Here is a 17649-nt window from a genome sequence, read left to right as displayed (position 1 = left end):
TTATACTATAAAAGCCCCTATATTTCAGGATTTTTACCTTTACAGTGATTCTGGAGTTCTTTGCCAACAGCTGCAAGCTTCTTGATGAGTTCATCCTTCTGCTTCACTTCCTGCTCCATGTCTTCTAGACTCTTGATTATATTTTCAATACCACTGGTATCCATTGCTGTTGGTTCAAGGCTTGCAAACTTTTTCTCAGCCAAGTCTAACCAGCCAATTAGTGGTTCACGTACTTCTTGGAACTCATGGGCAATACCGATAATATCTTCAAGTACCTTTGACCTCTGACCTGCCTGGTAATTGAGTTCATCCCAGCGTTTGTCAAGTTGCCCTATCTGGCTCTGAATGGCTTTACGCTCCCTTGATTCAAGTGTCTTCTGTAAGTTTTCCCCAGAATCTTTCACTGATTTCACAGTTGGTGCTCTGTCATCCAGCATTTTAAGCAAGAACTGGAAATAAATCATAAATTTAGTTATATTCATAAATACTATATAAAATTCTAATATAGAATTCATTCTGAAGATAAAAGTACACAGAGATGTCAAATATTTTTGTCATTATTCTATTTTCACATTGTCACAAGTAATGTTCACTTACTTTTTGTTCCTGTAGCTGTGCTTTGGCAACTTTATAATCTGGTGAGGGAGATTTCTGATTGGCTACCAGATCTTCTGTCTCTTTCATCCAATCACTGAGATTTTTCAATGCATCATTGAATTTTCCAGATTGGAGGATAGCGTTGTCCAGGTTACGGTCTCTTTCTGAAACCTGAGATGAAATGGAATAATAAATACATGAATATCATAGTTCAATAATAATAATTTCTTTTAACAAAATTCTAATTGGGTGTACAATTTTAAAATGAAAACTGATTTAATGTTTTTTTTACCATATTACCACCCTTACTAAAAATTCCGCAAATACTTAAAAGAAATACTTCACCAATATCTCTGAATTAAATGTTTTGTGACATCTTTGTAACTTTCAGCCATTAACCTTATGTAAGCTCTCTGGATAGCTTACTCTAATGAAGGAATCTGACTGGATTTGAAAATACAAATAATTCAATCACTCAGCTTCATACAATAAGAGTAACAGTCTTTTTTACCTTGGTATTGAGGCTGTTCCATTTATCCATCAGACTTTCTTGGTCTGCCTCCACACTAGATGTGTCCACTCCAGGTGCTGCCCCCTGGATAAGTTGCTGCGCCTCCATTGTAACACCCTGAACTCGTTTCGATAAATTATCAAATACACCATGTTGGAATTGCTGAAAATATTTAAGGATTTTTCTTATACATTTTTCTTGGAGCATATTTCTTTTTACCATATTTTACCTATTAAGCACTCATTCTCATATACATATAGCTTACATTAAGCCCCTTATCTATATCCCTTGTCATATAACCATGCTTCCAATCCCCCTGACAACTACAATATTTCTTTCTAAGCATAACCAAATAATTAATATTACCATATTTACCATGCTTAAACCCCACAAAATATGCAATTTAAGTAAGCGAAAGACACTACAATATTTTCCCCACTAAATTCAATATACAGCAATGTCTCTTTTATTAGTTAATCTCATCAGCTCCTAGAGCTTTATCATCCATTAATCTGTTCCTCTACTAAATATCTTCATGAATTTTTCCAGCTTTCATTTTGAAGCAGTCCATCAATTTTGTAAAATTTGACAGAATGATGATCTGCCAATAAGTAAAGAACCTGGTTAAACTGTAGGAAGTAATAGGTTATCAAGTTCTTTACTGATGGTAAACGCTTTAGGTTTCTGTACTGTTAGGATTAAAATATTAAAATCTATATGAATCCTTGGAATGTGTACATGAGCTCTATAGGTAAAATACAGTAACTAGAATTTTTTTTATATATTATGTTTTCACAAAAATGTTATTAAGAACAATTCATAGATAGATCTACATATTTTTTCCTTGTACTTTTGTGTTCTATAAACACAGCACACACATTTTTTTTATCTAAAATACTGGTTCTAACAAATGCTTCATCTCACATTATATTGATCATAACCTAACAGCATGTTTGTATTTCTATAAATTTCTTTGATTGGGTTTTAAATCACACCGACACATTATAGGTAATATGGCGACGTTCCAGCTTTACTGGTGGAAGAAGACCTCAGGTGCCCCTCTGTGCATTATTTCAGGCACAAACAGGCAACACTGTTGAACAGAGTAGATATTTCAAACATGAATAAAAACCTAAGACTCTTGCACAGCTCGTACCTACAGTAGTGAGAGGCACGTGGTTTGAAGTCCACAACCTTAACCACTTGGTCAAGGACACATATTTGTAGAGTTAACTCCTACCCTTATATATAGTAATATTGTACTTGACCTTCAGCTGAATTACCCATATTTAGTAGCACTGTGCATGCAAAATCATTATCTAGATAATACATAGGGCTAATTTAACCAGTTCTTCTCTAGTTTCTACAAAATTCTATAAGAACATTCACTTGTAACTGGAGTTCAAATCACACCAAATTTCCATAATAAACAAACCAAAATTTAGAAAGGTGCAAGTTTGCATCACTATTTTCTAAATTCAAATCGCCTATAGTGTTACTTTAATATTGTAAAAGTTTGACATCTCCTTATTTTGTTGATCATAAAACAACTCAACTTTTTATCTATAATAATCATCATCATAATAGCAGTAGCACAAGTAAAAGGAAATCACACTAAATTTTATAGTGGAAGTGAAAAAATAAAATGAAACTTGATAGACACAAAGTGAACTTTTAGTATTCAAGTGTATTCTGGAAAAAAACACTTCCTTACAATTGATAGCATTTCAAGAAGAAGCAGAAATTTGTATAATAATAATTATGAAGAAAAGAGAAAAGTACTTTTAGACTAAAAATTGTATAAATTTAGGCTGCAGTTACAAAATTATCAACAGAACTTGTCTTTACATTACAAAGTGCATACAGCAGTTTTTATTAAAACAGGGCATGCATGCATTTTCCATTGTATATGACTAAAAAGAAAAGCCTATCTATTTCCGCATATAAGAATGTGCTTTAATTTACATAAATTGTGTATTGTACTATATTATCAATCTAGACAAACTATGCCAACAATGCCATAGATTCAGAGACCAGAATACAAAAACTCTAGCAATTCTGAGCTCATATTCGAAAACTGACCAATACCAATGTTTGTCTCATAATGTCAAATGCAACAATTGCTGCTATTGGTCAATGATAAAAATAAACTCATATAATCAACCAATCAAATGCTTGAGTCTTAAAACTGGTCTCTTGCTTTGAAGAAATATGTAAATGAAACAGATAGCCTTCAACTGCAAAGCATAACTAATGTTTTCCTCTTTCAAAATAATAAAATCTAATAAAAATCAACCACACACTTCTAAGGGTTAAAATACAATCTATTACCCAGACTAAAAGCAAGATAGCATTGAAAATTACTAGGATTGTTTAGCCATTTAGTTGTCACATTGAGATGCTAGTAGGTTGCTTTTCTCCCAGGGGGTCAAAGTTCACGAAAATTCTATTCTACAGGTATGTTATTGTATACTTGTTTTACTAGGTCGAAGTTTAAATCAAACCAATGCAGTCAAGGTCAAATTGAAACTTTCCTGCACATTGCATCGCAAAGTGATGCCCTACTGCACATTATTTTAAGCATGCATTGGCACTTGAGTAGAACCATCAAACTTCAATAGCTATCTGGATAGCTTCAGAACAATAGAATCCCATGAAACGAGTCGGATTCAAACTCTCAGCAGTACTGGACAAGTATATTAATGTCCGGGACCTTAACCACTCAGCTACAGAGGCTCTGTATCAGAAACTGTGTATGTATTGTCAGTTATATTTGATAACTATAATTCTATTCAAGGAAATTTAAGAATGCTAAAGCGATTTAAAAATATGAAAGAAATACACTAACCAGAAAGATGAAAAAAAAGCAAAGATATAAAAGATAAGGGAAGTGAAAATGAGGTTATTCTGATAAGGAAAGAAAGGGATATAGATTTGTATCCCACCAACAGACTAAATACTAGCATCTCCCCCAATCAATTTTACTCGTAAAAAACTAAGGCAATAAGCAGTAAAAACTGGATCCTTAAGCAGCAAAATTAGCATGACAACACATAAATTAGGTCAAAGAGTGTTTCAAGTTGCACAAAACCATTCCTGTGTTACCTTCATCCGCTGTTTAAAGAATATAATTATGAAAATGTTAAATTTACTTTTGTATATTTTTTATTTATTACTATGGTAAAAAAAAACATTTAAAAAAAACTTACAAACTTTTTTAATTTAACACTGGGCCTAATAAATTAGGTGAAATCAAAATGAACTTCAGTGCAACAATTACTGGTATTTCAGCCCTCAATTTAGCACTTTTGTTAAAATAGCATCAATTAGCATGATGCATATATAATCTTTAAATAATAAGTAAAAAACATATATATGAAATTAGCTATGTTCTATATAAATACAAGTAATGACTATGTAAAAAATCATACACTGTTAATGAAGACTTTTCTTATAATTTTGTTAAAAAATGCAAGAAAACTAATTTTACAGTCAAGCTAATAAAAATCTAACACAAAATTCACCCATTTCTTCTTAATTAAATAAAATATAATATCAGTATATGACACTGTATTAAATGATAACTGATTAATGTATACAACATAAAAATTCCAAATCCATACATGTATGTCTGTAAAACTCTTATAAATATAAAAAGAAATTGGTGAACCGAAAATATTCTAAAATTGCGGCAGAAAAAAACTTTTAACTAAATGTACAATAAACCTATGAAGAATATATATGTATACTTATGATTTATGTAAAAGAAAAAGGTCTACAATAATTATATGAATACACAACTACTGCTCACCTTAAGTTCATCTTGTAGACGTTTTATAGCATTTACGTCACTTCCAATCGGTTCATGCATCTCAAGTTCGTCTGCCGCCCGGTCTATACTGGTTCTCATTCTTCTAAGATTATCTGTGACTGCTTCGAGAGCTTGGGATACAGTCTGGATCTCGGCTTTTCTTTCATCCGATACTTCTCGTAAATGTTCTTGTTGGTTCCTTAATATATCCAGCTATGAAGAGAGACATAAAATGAACATAAAAAACCTAACAAACTTAATACTTTAATCACTTGTTAATTATTTGCCACAGTCTTTTAATTTCAGTAGGATCAAGTTCTACAAAAAAAATCTAATTATCTAAATAAATCAATGCTTCTGTATTTGTGCATTACTGTTCTTTTAATATTTAAATGAATCTATTTTCTGACCATAAAACCAATAAAACTAAAACATTGTCACTAAATACCTGTCCTTTAAGACCGTCTGATGCAGTAACAAAGCCGTCTGCTTTCAGAGTCTCATATTGATTTTCAAGGTCTTCAAGCATGTTGTCGATGTCATTAACACGGGATATAAAGTCCTAAAATAAAATGGAAATACAGAAAACTAACTTTATTCACTCACATTTCCATAGAAATATAACTGTTATGTTTTAAATAAAGTGAGTAAAATAGATCATCACAGTTTTTCTTTTAGTTGGGCTAAACACTAGTTTGACAACCAAGTTACATTTATTTCTCGGACTGCTGGCGGCTACAGAATCTACCAATGTGACAATTGCCAACCAAGTTCACCATCCCTGTCACTTCACCATGGTTTGCTCTCTTCACTTTTTATTCAGTACGTATTTTGAATTTTTCCTTAAAATGAAAGGACTTGGCTGGTTTGAAACATGGAAAGTCCATTTCACACATTTAGTGGTTTTTGCTTAATTTTAATATTTTGAGCTTAAAATCCTTAAAACTACAAATGGACTGTTTCAAGTTTGAAGTAGGTCAAGTCCATTACACAAATTCAGCAGTGTTACATTCAATATAACTGTAAATCTAAGAAATCATACCTCAATTTGACGTTCTTGCATCCTCAGTGTACCCTCATCACGTGCAACTGGACTCATGTTCATCAGCTCGGATTCTAGCTGAGACACATGCGATCCAGTTCTCTTAATAGCACCCTGTAACATATAAGTTAACCCTTACAGCCCTAAAACAAATAATGGCCTGTCTATGCACATAAATTCCTAACTACTGCCTATGCACATAAATTCCTAACTATCTATATCAAAATACCCTAGTAGCAAATGATTCAATTCTTACATAGGAAATCTCTATCTCAAAGAACAAAAGCTATCAATAATTTATTAGCTATGTTAGATTTACCTTTTACAGATATTATATACTTTTATAATTACATCATTCAAGAATGATTATGGCAAGATACAATGTGAAATTTGTCTGACTCTATTAGTATCAAATTTCATGTTTCTGACCTTGAACTGGTCCACGATTTGAGTGCCCGCCTCCATGTCTTGTATCAACTCCTGTAACTGATGCTGAAGGTCAGCTTGTTTCTGTTTTGCGTTTTGTACCTCTCGTACCTTGCCAGCGGGCAGGCCACCCTCACCATCATCCATACCCTGCAAGACCCCCTCCACATAATCAAGCTGGGAGTTCAAGGCTTTGACATCATCTTGAAGACTCTATTATTGTAAAAAATATTAACATTTCTTTATAACAGGTCAAATTTCAAAAACATACACGTATTTAACAGTGCTACATCACAATAATTTCTCATTATGACAACTTTGTAAATTATTCATGGTAAATAAATAAATCCTCCGATAATAACTGTGATATCAGGCACAAACAGGCACCTGTATAGAACCACAGACATTTTGTATGCTAGCTGGATATCATTCTCACATGAAGGATCTGAAGAGGCTGGAGCCCCTCGAACATACAGCGGTGAAAGGCAAGTAATCATGGACAAGTAAATAAAACGAAGGATATACATCCGTCTTCTGGTGCATTCTAAATCAATGTCAACCATACAAACAATATAAGGAGACTCTTTTTTAATCCAATGTATGCTACTCACCCTAATTTTATCCTGGTGTTTTGGGTCCTTGGCAGACGAGCCCAGTCTGTTATGGGACTCTAGCTTGTCCTCAAGTTTTTTCAGTGTTGAGTTCAAATCTCTAGTGCATTCATCAAAGTCAGTAAGTTTACCACTAAGGTCTTCCAAACTCTGGATGCGTTCACCTAGGCCTGAAATAAGTAGAAATCTTGAATTTGAAAGATCAGATAGAATTAATTACATGTTAACAGATGCTTTTTACGATCAGTTTAGAGGGAAACCATATCGTGAGTACTTTTTTAAATATTTATGTAATTGATGTTTAATTGGCAAAACTTGCATGTGCTCCCTATGGTTATATTTAATTAAACCCTTAACTTTTTAAGACCGTTTAAAAAAAAACAAAAAACCATCAAGTCTGGTTGACCATTTAAGAATTTTCACTAAAATTATCATATGTCCTAAAAATTAACATTAAAACTAGCAAATATGCCAAAGATTTGTTGGCAAACTTTGAAAATTTTGAAAAAAGAAGATCCAAGAGACCCATACATCATTTCGTATTTTACCTTCATTTATATTATCCCATCTCTGGTTTAAGTCCTCCAGTCTAACTTTCACCAAACCTTTATCACTTTCAACAGCGTCCATCAGAGACTGCCCCTCACGATTCAACAACTCCTGATCATAGGAGAATTTGAGGACATCTCCACGTAGAGCCTGGGCCTCCTTCAGTTTCTTGGCAACGCTATCTTGATCGGTTGTGTCTGGTGTCAAACCGTCCATTTTATCCTCAGTCAGCTGTAACCACAGTCCCATCTTGTCAAGTTGAGCCTGGAAATTCTGGGCATGTTTCAGACTGGTCTCAAGCTGATCCTCCCTGTCATTGGCTGCATCTCTTAGCCCCTCCCATTGATCCTGAATGGTTTTCACAGTATCAACCAATGATTTCATGGCAGGGGAGGAGCTGGATCCAAACTGCTTTGCTTTGTCAGCAACATCTTTGATTTCTGGTGCCAAGTTGTTCAAATCTCTCAAGAAGTCCTGAAAATGAATATACAGTTATAGAAATATTTTTGTCAGTTCACGATTTATAACTGATTTTTGCATGTTATATTTTTTATAAATGTAAAGACATTGGACTGTTTATATATAGATTTTATGAATAATGGTTTAACAGTTTAGGCAAAATTCTCAATTCTTTGAGCACACTGCACAAGTAAAGTCTTACAATAAAGTGCCTCATTAAATTTAACACCCATAAATGATACGGAATACCCTAATAAATGACATATATGGTAAATGAATTTATCTCATGATTCAAAATATTTGTAAGACATAAAATATATATATAAAGCATTTAACAGATTTATATGGCAAAATTTTCTAAACTAAATGCTATGCAGGACAAATATAACAATGCTTCGAGTAATACCTTATTTTGTTGTGCCTGTTTCTTCAGGATGTTGGCATCACCAGACAGGGGCTCCATATGTGCTTGTTTGTCTTTAAGGTCTTCTAGAAGAGCCATGAGGTCCTGGCATGAGCCTCGGAACTTGTCGCCCTGCTCGCTCATCTTAGACACCTCATTACTCCTCATCTGCAACTTCTTCTCTGCCTCAACCATTGGTTTCTCTACACTGGCGATTTTATTTTTTATTTCAAATTTTGTGTTGGCATCTTTGGTGTTGTCACTAAGTTTCTTAGCAAGTTCTTTGGTTTTCTCCAACAATGGTATCTGCCTCTTTCTTTCTGCTTCTAGTTCCTGTAAATTGATATTATATAATTTCTTGTGAAACTTCTTTTTTTCTCTTTAGATTATACGGATTATAGTAATCAACAACCCCCAAGGATGTATTTAAATGTATCTTAACATAAAGTTTTCCACAACAGATTAAAAAAGATTTTCTTCTTTACACTGCTTACCTTTATTTCTCTCAAATGCTCTACATGTTTTTCTGGAGTTGTAGTGACAGGTGGAAGGTTATCTAATGTGGTCATATAGTCCGACATCCAACCACTTAGATCTTGTAGAGTATCACTGAACTCTTGACTGAGACCTTCGACCGAGTTTAAGCTCTTTTCACGTTCGGAGAGTTTGTCACTCAATCTTTCCCACATTTTACTAATGGCTGTCATTTTTTCAGTGATGTGAGCAGCATCTTTAGATTCTGGATACATTTGTCATGTACAGCATTTCCTGACTGGATGAATTTGTCGTACAGTGGTTCCTGGCCTCGGAGTTCTTCTTGTAACACCTATTGAGACAAAAGTAGAAATGAGTACCAAAGAGTTCATTACAAACTATAAAAGCAATGATCAGGCCTGACACTTAAGAAAAGATATTTACACAAATTATTCAAAAAATTTTATTTTTTTTTTACAATTTCAAGAATTTTTGGACAAGTAAAATACTTCATACCTTGACTTGCTCAAGCTGGTTTTTAATCATTGAAGGTTCTGTAGCCACTGGACCAAGTACGGCTACCATCTTCTCTTTCTGTGCAATCCACTTCTGTAGATGAACACCGGCATCTTTGTATGTCTTCAGGTCAGCTACAATATCCTCTAACAACTTTCTCTGCTGTTCTGACGATACCTTTACACCCAACCATTTCTCATCTGAAACAAATAAAATCAGACACTGATCTTGACATCTATATTAACAATAATATTATAGGTTAAAGTGACAGAATGGCCAAGTGGTTAACATGTCTGACAAGAAATCTAAGAATTTCAAGCTAAGCAGGTTCAAATCCATCAGAGGCAAGTAATTGTTACCTAGAGCAAAGAACACTCATTGCTCAATACTGGTCATATCCAGGAACAGAATTAAGAGTGTGTCTATAAGCTTATAGCTTAGTACAACATCAAACTTCAATAAATTCTAAGTAAAGTAGTAATACAGGTTTTTTGTTTCTGTATTCTTTAACATTGTTTTTTTTTCTATATTGCTATGGTTTGAAACCTGTTTTGTTTATATAATGCTTTCACACCATGTTCATCGCCACAGTAACAGAATAAATTTGAGAGAAGCTGTCAATTAAGAGTTCAACTATGTACTTTGGTCATAAATGAATTAAACTTACTTATTGTAATAAATATTAACTAATATCAATATATACAGTTTAAGCTGACACCTGTATCAAATATCAAGAGAGAAAAATTTTATATTTCGAAAATTTAAGTAAAATGTTTCCAGCATGTATTTACCTAGGTCAACAAGTTGCTGTTGGACCATATCTATACCAGGTACTCCACGTTTACGCTTCATTAAATCCTGGCCTTTCTTTCTGATGTCATCAACCAAGGTCTCTTTACTCAACACCTCAGCATGGCCTCTCTGTTTCAACATTATACATGTTATTTTGATGACTGATTATAGTTTCAAATGCAAAGTCTTAGAGTTGAAATAAACTGAGTTAAAATAATAACTTTCAAATCAAAAGATTATTTTCTGTAATTTATGTTTATAAAAGAAAGTAATGCATCTTCTGACTAAATATTTAAATTTATATCAATTTGTAATAGTGATAATGTAAAAGTAAAGGTCTATTGGTCACTTTTCTGCTTAACTGGTGGAGAAAATCTTAGGTGCCCTGTTGTATATTATTTCAGCCATCAGCGGGCATCTAAGTAGAGGCAACAAAGCCAACAAATCACAAAAAATTCAAAAAGCAAAATAAAACCCCATTATACCTCATGTTCCTTAAGCCTCCTTTTGGCTTCTTTTTCACTGGTTGCTATAGCAACAGAGCCTTCAAGATCTTTCTCTTTTACATCCAACCAGCTCAAAATGTCGGCCAAGTCTTGCAAGAAAGATTTCACACTTCCCAGCATGCCTTGCAGCTCCTGTTGTCGATCAAGAAGACGTTCTTCCAGCATCTCGTACCGCTGGTTCATGTCTACCAAATCCTGCTGTGTCTCTGATAAGTCTGCTTGATTAAGAACATGTTCCAGATATAAGTTTTCTATTGTCAACAATACATGAATCAAACATACTTATATGATTCTAAGGAACATATATTTATTTGAAACTACGGAATATATACTAAGATTTATTTGAGAATACCAACTAAACATTATAATGGTTTTCAAACCTACATGTACAAAACATCTTGAACTATTTTAACCAAAACAAAGTTGTATTATAAAATCATGCATGTGTGAGTATCAAAATTTCATTTAGATTGAACTAAGAATTACATTTGACTAAAGGTATGTTACATGCTTTGAATATATACAGAAGATAGTTTTATTTCAAACATGTGATTGTTCATAAAATAAATATAACTTGACTGGTGTACTAGTCAATAAATATAATATATTCATCAACCACAGTGTTAGTCTGATAAAAAGGTTAAAAATCAAACCACAAACGAAGGTAAATATTTCATTTATACATATAATCTTTAAATATCAGGACTTATGATAAGGAATGATAAGGAAAAGTAAATCAGATATAACAATACAGGTACCAGGAAAAGTTCACCAGGAAAGGAAAAATGGCATTATATATATAACATGTACATAATAGCATATAGCAAAAAGGTAAATGGGGAAATAACCCTCGCACCGTCTAAATGTAGGAAATCAGAGCTGCTTTTTCTACTCCCAACACCACTAGAATCACTCGATGCTGACATCGGGCTTGTAATATCATTGGTGAAAGAAAACTGACCCATTGTAGGTGAAGGGCTTCGTAACCGTGGCGACATCATACTACTGATACGTCTGCTTCCTAGAAAATGGCGGGAAAATCAAGAATTCATGCAGAACTACTCTTTAATCATACAACATGAGGCAAATAAGGTCAGAAAGTGGTTAAACATTCTTTCAGGTTAAGTTTTAATCTAAATCTCAATCTAAAATATACACAGCCTAATAAAACAATATCAAGAACTCAATAAGATAAGATTCTACATTCTAATATCTAACACAAAATATTTGAAGGGGACATTAAACAAATATCTATATGGGACATTAAAAAGGAAGGAAAGGGCAAATTTTTAATAAAACAAAAAAAAATACAAGTACTCAATGCCCTCTGACCTTATTTACATCTTTTGTGAATAACATCCTAATGTTAAGTGAATGCAAAGAAAATATCATAACAATCATATTTTGAAAGGTGAGTTAAAAGTGACTTCATTCTTGGACATTTACTTTCAATATGATGAGATGAATTCATTTCAAAACACATGTACTTAAAAAATCTCTAAAATGTAACAAAATAATATCAAAATATTTATCATCAACAAAAAAAGAAAAAGAAACAAATTTAACAAAGAATGTGGTCACTTTCAACTCATGCCTGACAAACTGGTTAAAGTCAGCAATAATTCATGCCCGCCTCTTCCAATATTTCAAACCAATCCAAACCATAAGTGTTCTGGAAAAAAGTCAAAACTACCCACCAAGGTGAAATCATGTCATAAGATATAGTGACAAAACCAGGGTTGTCATTAAAAAATTTCTGGGATGGTTTATTTTATTTTTGACTTTGAGACCAACATTTTAGTTTTATCATACCTGTCAAAGACTGTTTTCTAAGATTTGACTTTAATGACAACCCTGTAGGACGCTTCATTACCAGAAGAACAGTGTTTGAAATTTTGCAGAAGTACATAATATCCTGATTCCAAGCTGAGGGATGAATTCATTTCCATAACTTTATCTCCTGTCTGACAAATAACCCTGTCTTAACATTGCTCTTGAGACTTGAACTTATTCACCCATATTAGTAATGCAGATGTGTAAGATGCACACAGCATTCAAATCATTAATGTTACACACATGAGCAACTTAACAAAGTTTATCTAGCTTACTGAATCTCATTGGGCTCTTAGGTCTCGAGTCTCCAGATTGAATGGCTTCATACACCTGACCTACTTCATTCAACTCATCCATTTTTGGTGAGAACTCGTAGTATTCTTGAATCATGGGCTGAAAAAAGTGTCAAGTGCAATTAATTATTAGTAACATTTTTTACAATCATTGTTATTCATAAATACTTTTAATATTCAATCTTAATTGATTTTGAAAAAGACTTTATACAAATCAAAATTTATGAAATTAAATGAAACCTCCATGTAATATTGATATTACTTTAAGCATTAAATATTTTGTCCTTCACATTGAATCAAACATGTGTAATTTTTTTTTCAAAAATAAATTTTAAAATCCTAAGCTCACAAAATTGAATATTTGTTTCTTTATAAAATATAAGAAACTAAAACTAATCACAATTTACCTGTAATTCTTCAATTTGTTTAGCAACAACATCCATGTCAACAGCGACTGGTTCAAATGAATCAACATCAGTCTCCATACCAGTCAACCAACGAACCACTTCCTGTTTTATTCTCTCATAATCACTTTCTTTGCTTTCTTTCAAGCTTGCTTCAGAGTCTCGTTCGGTTAGACATTCCTCAAACCTTGTCCATCCTGCATCAATATTAGACAAAGCCATTTTAATGGCTGCAGTATCGCCTGTTCTTGGATCTTCAACAAGCTCATGTCCAAGAGACTGTAACTGTTCCAATGCTTGCAGCTGGCGTTCTTTTTCCATTTTTACCCCATCTACCTTCAATTTCAACTGATCAATAGGTCTCTTATTCCATTCAGATGATTCTAGCCCTTCAGAATTTACCTGAACCCATGTTTTAAGTAGATCTAGATTATCATTAAACTTATCCAATTTTTCTGCAACGTCCCTAGCTTCTCTAGAGGTTGCTCTACATTTCTTTTGTACATCCAGAAATTTCGAACCAATATCACTAATCTTTCCTTCAAGAGATTTAGCCATATCAAGATCACATGTTTTAATGAGTTCACTAGCTGCTTGTTTCACTGAGTCTACACTAGGCTTATGACTTTCTATATCAGTTTCAATAATGCTTAACTGTTGTGCTTGTTCATTTAACTTATCCTGGTTCAGACTTACAGGTTTCTGCTGTTCAAGTTTACGATCTGTCTCCTTCAACCATGTAAGTAGTTGATCAACAGCATCCTGAACACCTTGAGATTTTGTGACTGCGGTTTGCAGATCGTTGGCACGCTCATTAATTTCTTCTGAGACACTTTCATGACGATCTGAAATATCATTAATAATTTCTTGAATTTTTTCCACCTGTTCACCTCCTATACCTAACTCTCTCATCTGACCTATAACCTCTCTACCACACTTTTCAAGTTCAGCCATCTGATTTTTATGGGCAATGGCATCGTTACCCAATGTTTTCATTTTCTCAAGATGGTCTCTTAGCGCCTCTGGTTCAGGTGCAGAAGCTTCTTGCCTTGTTAGACTCAATTTCTCTTCAGTATCTGTCAACCAGGACAACATTGTCCATGTGGAGTCATTAAAAGCTTTCTGCTTGCTGACCAAATGAGACAACTTGTCACCAAACTTATTGCACTTAGCTTTGAGATCATGATATTCTTTGTCAGCCTCCTTCTGTTTCTCAAGCACTACTTCAACCTCCTTGTTATCCATAGCAATCCAACTTGTTCTACTCAATCTACTTGGCTTCTGTCTGTCAGCTTTGTAAGCATCAAGTTCAAGTTTATGTGCCTGTAAATAAGAATAGTGTTTTATAATCTCAGCAGATAACATCAATAACATCAATCTTTAAATGGAGAAAAGTAAAACATTTAATCATTAAATATGTTCTTAATGAAATCAATAGATTTAAAGGTCCTGCTGAGGGGACTGAGGAAAATACTGTTAAAATCAAGTCTAGTAACTGAAGTGCAACATCAAATCTCATATTGTTACTATATTAAATCATATTATATAATAGATTGTTTACAGAAAGTACAAACCTTTGATTCTTCCATGTAGTTTTTCACTGGATAAGACAGATATCGTAAGTCAGCAGCATGGGCAACAATATCAGACTGTAAGTCCTGTACATAAAATAACAACATTTAAAAATTTATTTTTCTGTCTATTAAAAGAAAAATTTGTGTATAACAATATGTTATACATAACCTTTGAATAAGATTTCTGCTGAATAGTACCATTTTGTAAAATAATAAAGAAGTAAATCACTTTATCTCGAGTTTTCTGCTATGCCAACACTTCAGAAATAAATATGGTCAATCTTTGCTAATACTAATATAAAGATGAGATGTTAAAACAAATATTTGAAGTACATTGCTGCTTCATGCAATAACAAATTCTTGTAAAAAAAAACAACAACAATTTATCAAAATTATCAAAAAACTTTATACATTTTGTATACCATTTGTAGCTTGCAAATTAGAACAATATGTGCCACTCATTGTTGTACATATTTAACATCCTGCTTTTTACATCATTCTGTAAAACTATATTAAATGTTAAACTGTCCGTTGTAAATACAAGGTATTTCAAAATCACATACCTACAATGAAAAGCCAATAGTATGACTGTAAAGATTACAAGCTGTGAGACCTCTTGCTGACATAGGCACCAAACATTTAATAGCATTGAAATCTAATACAGTCATATATATAAATCAAAGTTTCACAAACCTTATGTTGTTCCTTCACACGACTGATGTTGTCAAACACCTCAACTGCTTCTGTTTGTCTCTCTAGCTCTTTCTCTGTTACCTCGAGCCATTTGTTAAATTTGTGTAACTCTGTTTCAAACTTTGTGAGCTCATCTGTGGCAGCCGAAAGATGTTTTACACGAGATTCACATGTTTTTTGTACCTGAACACAGAAAATTGAATATTCTAAAATGTGCCTATCAAAACACTATCATTTCTTCTCAGTAAAACAGTTGTCATTTTTTAAAAAAAAAACACTTTTGGTCATTTTTTTACAAACACTTTTGTTCATGTACATAATATCAACATTATATGACCATATATAATCATCTACCTTTGCAAATGCAGTTTTGATCTGGGATTCAAGGTTCTGTAACTCTGTAACTTGTTCTGGAGTTAGCTCCTCTTGATGGTGTTCAACCAGCTGCTCGGACTGATAAACAAGTGATCTGATTGGCTGCTGATGTTGTAATACATCATCATGAAGTGCCTGAAATAAAACATCTAAATATAATTACATGCTCAAACTGACAGACATTTTAACCTTAAGAAGTTTGGGGTTTTTTTGTTTGTTTTTAATTTCTTGGATGCAACTCTTTCAAATATTTCCCCTGCAACTTGTTAAGCTTCATCAATTCAATTGTTTTGAGGTTCTGAAAAAAATAATCTGTATATGGAATATGAAATAAGATATAGTTGTAAAGATTTAACTTTCTAAATAAGTCAGAGAACAAATTAACACCTTATAGTATTTCTAATGTCTCAGGAAAAACAACAACAGAAAAACAGGTTTTACCTTCAAAGCTTCTCTCTGACTTTGTGCTTTGTATGCCTCTTCACTGACTGGCTGGTCATCTTTAAGTAGTTGTTCAACATCGGACACCCAGTTGAGTTCATTGTGCAGATCTTGTACCAACTTGTCATACGAGTCAGACAGTTGCTAGATAGAGGAAAACAAAGAAACACATGCAATATACAAGTTATTAACCAACTCCCAAATTATTGTCTCATAATAAACAAAATACAGCAATCATTTGTTAATTAAGCATCTTTCTTCTTTCTTTCTTTGAGAGAAAATCAGACAATACAGCCAGAAGTTACTAAACCATTTATTACTTTTCTTAGAAAATGTTTCATTAAATGTTTCAGCAAGACATCAACTACTTAACATCAGAAATTTCATCTTCTGCTCCAATTTACAAAATATGTGTACTAAATTTGATATTTCAATTTGACAATTTTCTGTCTACATGTATATAATGTTATAGATCAACCAAGAATACTTCTTGAAATGCTGGGCATGTATTTTCCAATTTAGAGTTATGTAATAATTCTTTTCTTATAATCCTGCATCAAATAAGCTCTATTTATAAGTTTACTACAATATCTTTTAAACCATATAGTGTTTAACAATTTTTTATCCATTTTTAAAAAGGACGAGGAAAGCTGTGAAGGAATGAATGAATTGAATATTCTATATTATTATATAAGCAATGGATCAGCCTAATTCATCTAGTGATTTTATATGGCAATTTTAATTCTAAGGAAATATGTAGTTTTATAATACTACATGTATTACTATTTAAAAGAAAAAAAAGACAACAACATCTGAAAGTAAAAAGTACTGATTAGGCTTTCATTAACCCTTTTCATGCTAATGTTGTATAATATATTTGTCCTGTTAATTATATTTGTAAAAATATTTGGAAATCAACCCTGCTGAACTTAATGGACCAGTCCAGCTTCCATTTTTAGAGGATAATATAAAGTTGGGTCAGTCAACAGTATACAGCCTTTATCACACTGTACAGGTTTTCAGGCTGGCCTGGCTCTTAACTGGTGCCAATGGCTAATCTCTTTGACAGTTTCAGCAGGTTAAGGGTTAAAACTTGGAATTTTATCTTAATATGATAATACAGTCAGTTAACAGAACTGAGTCTATATGGACTGAATGGATAATGTAGGCTGGCCTATGCTGGATGAAAGACAGTGACAAGCCGTTATCTCTACTAGCATGACAAGGGTTAATTAAGACTTTAAATATACTGAAGTCAAGGTGAGATGCAGCAATAATGACAACTAAATTTTCTACAAAAGTTTAGATAGTATAATTTAATGAAATTATACAATCTATT

At 33.0% G+C, this 17649-nt stretch overlaps 1 protein-coding gene across 1 annotated transcript in view; it reads right to left on the bottom strand.

Moving 5' to 3' along the window:
- The window catches only part of LOC132731938 (microtubule-actin cross-linking factor 1, isoforms 1/2/3/4/5-like), a 134014-nt gene that overhangs the window by 35489 nt on the left and 80876 nt on the right, over positions 1–17649 (bottom strand). The window contains 22 exon segments of the mRNA XM_060718232.1: positions 38–449; positions 598–768; positions 1109–1270; positions 4920–5132; positions 5368–5481; positions 5962–6075; positions 6391–6600; positions 6999–7168; positions 7547–8021; positions 8413–8742; positions 8904–9154; positions 9157–9235; positions 9400–9599; positions 10191–10320; positions 10677–10912; positions 11554–11718; positions 12806–12923; positions 13231–14550; positions 14802–14885; positions 15495–15677; positions 15849–16004; positions 16311–16454. Coding sequence (XP_060574215.1) covers positions 38–449; positions 598–768; positions 1109–1270; positions 4920–5132; positions 5368–5481; positions 5962–6075; positions 6391–6600; positions 6999–7168; positions 7547–8021; positions 8413–8742; positions 8904–9154; positions 9157–9235; positions 9400–9599; positions 10191–10320; positions 10677–10912; positions 11554–11718; positions 12806–12923; positions 13231–14550; positions 14802–14885; positions 15495–15677; positions 15849–16004; positions 16311–16454 — 5437 coding nt within the window.

This window comes from Ruditapes philippinarum, unplaced genomic scaffold (assembly GCF_026571515.1).
Source record: "Ruditapes philippinarum isolate M1 unplaced genomic scaffold, ASM2657151v2 ctg10_1_1_1_1, whole genome shotgun sequence".
Taxonomy (NCBI): domain Eukaryota; kingdom Metazoa; phylum Mollusca; class Bivalvia; order Venerida; family Veneridae; genus Ruditapes; species Ruditapes philippinarum.
This window is presented reverse-complemented; position numbering and strand designations above follow the sequence as displayed.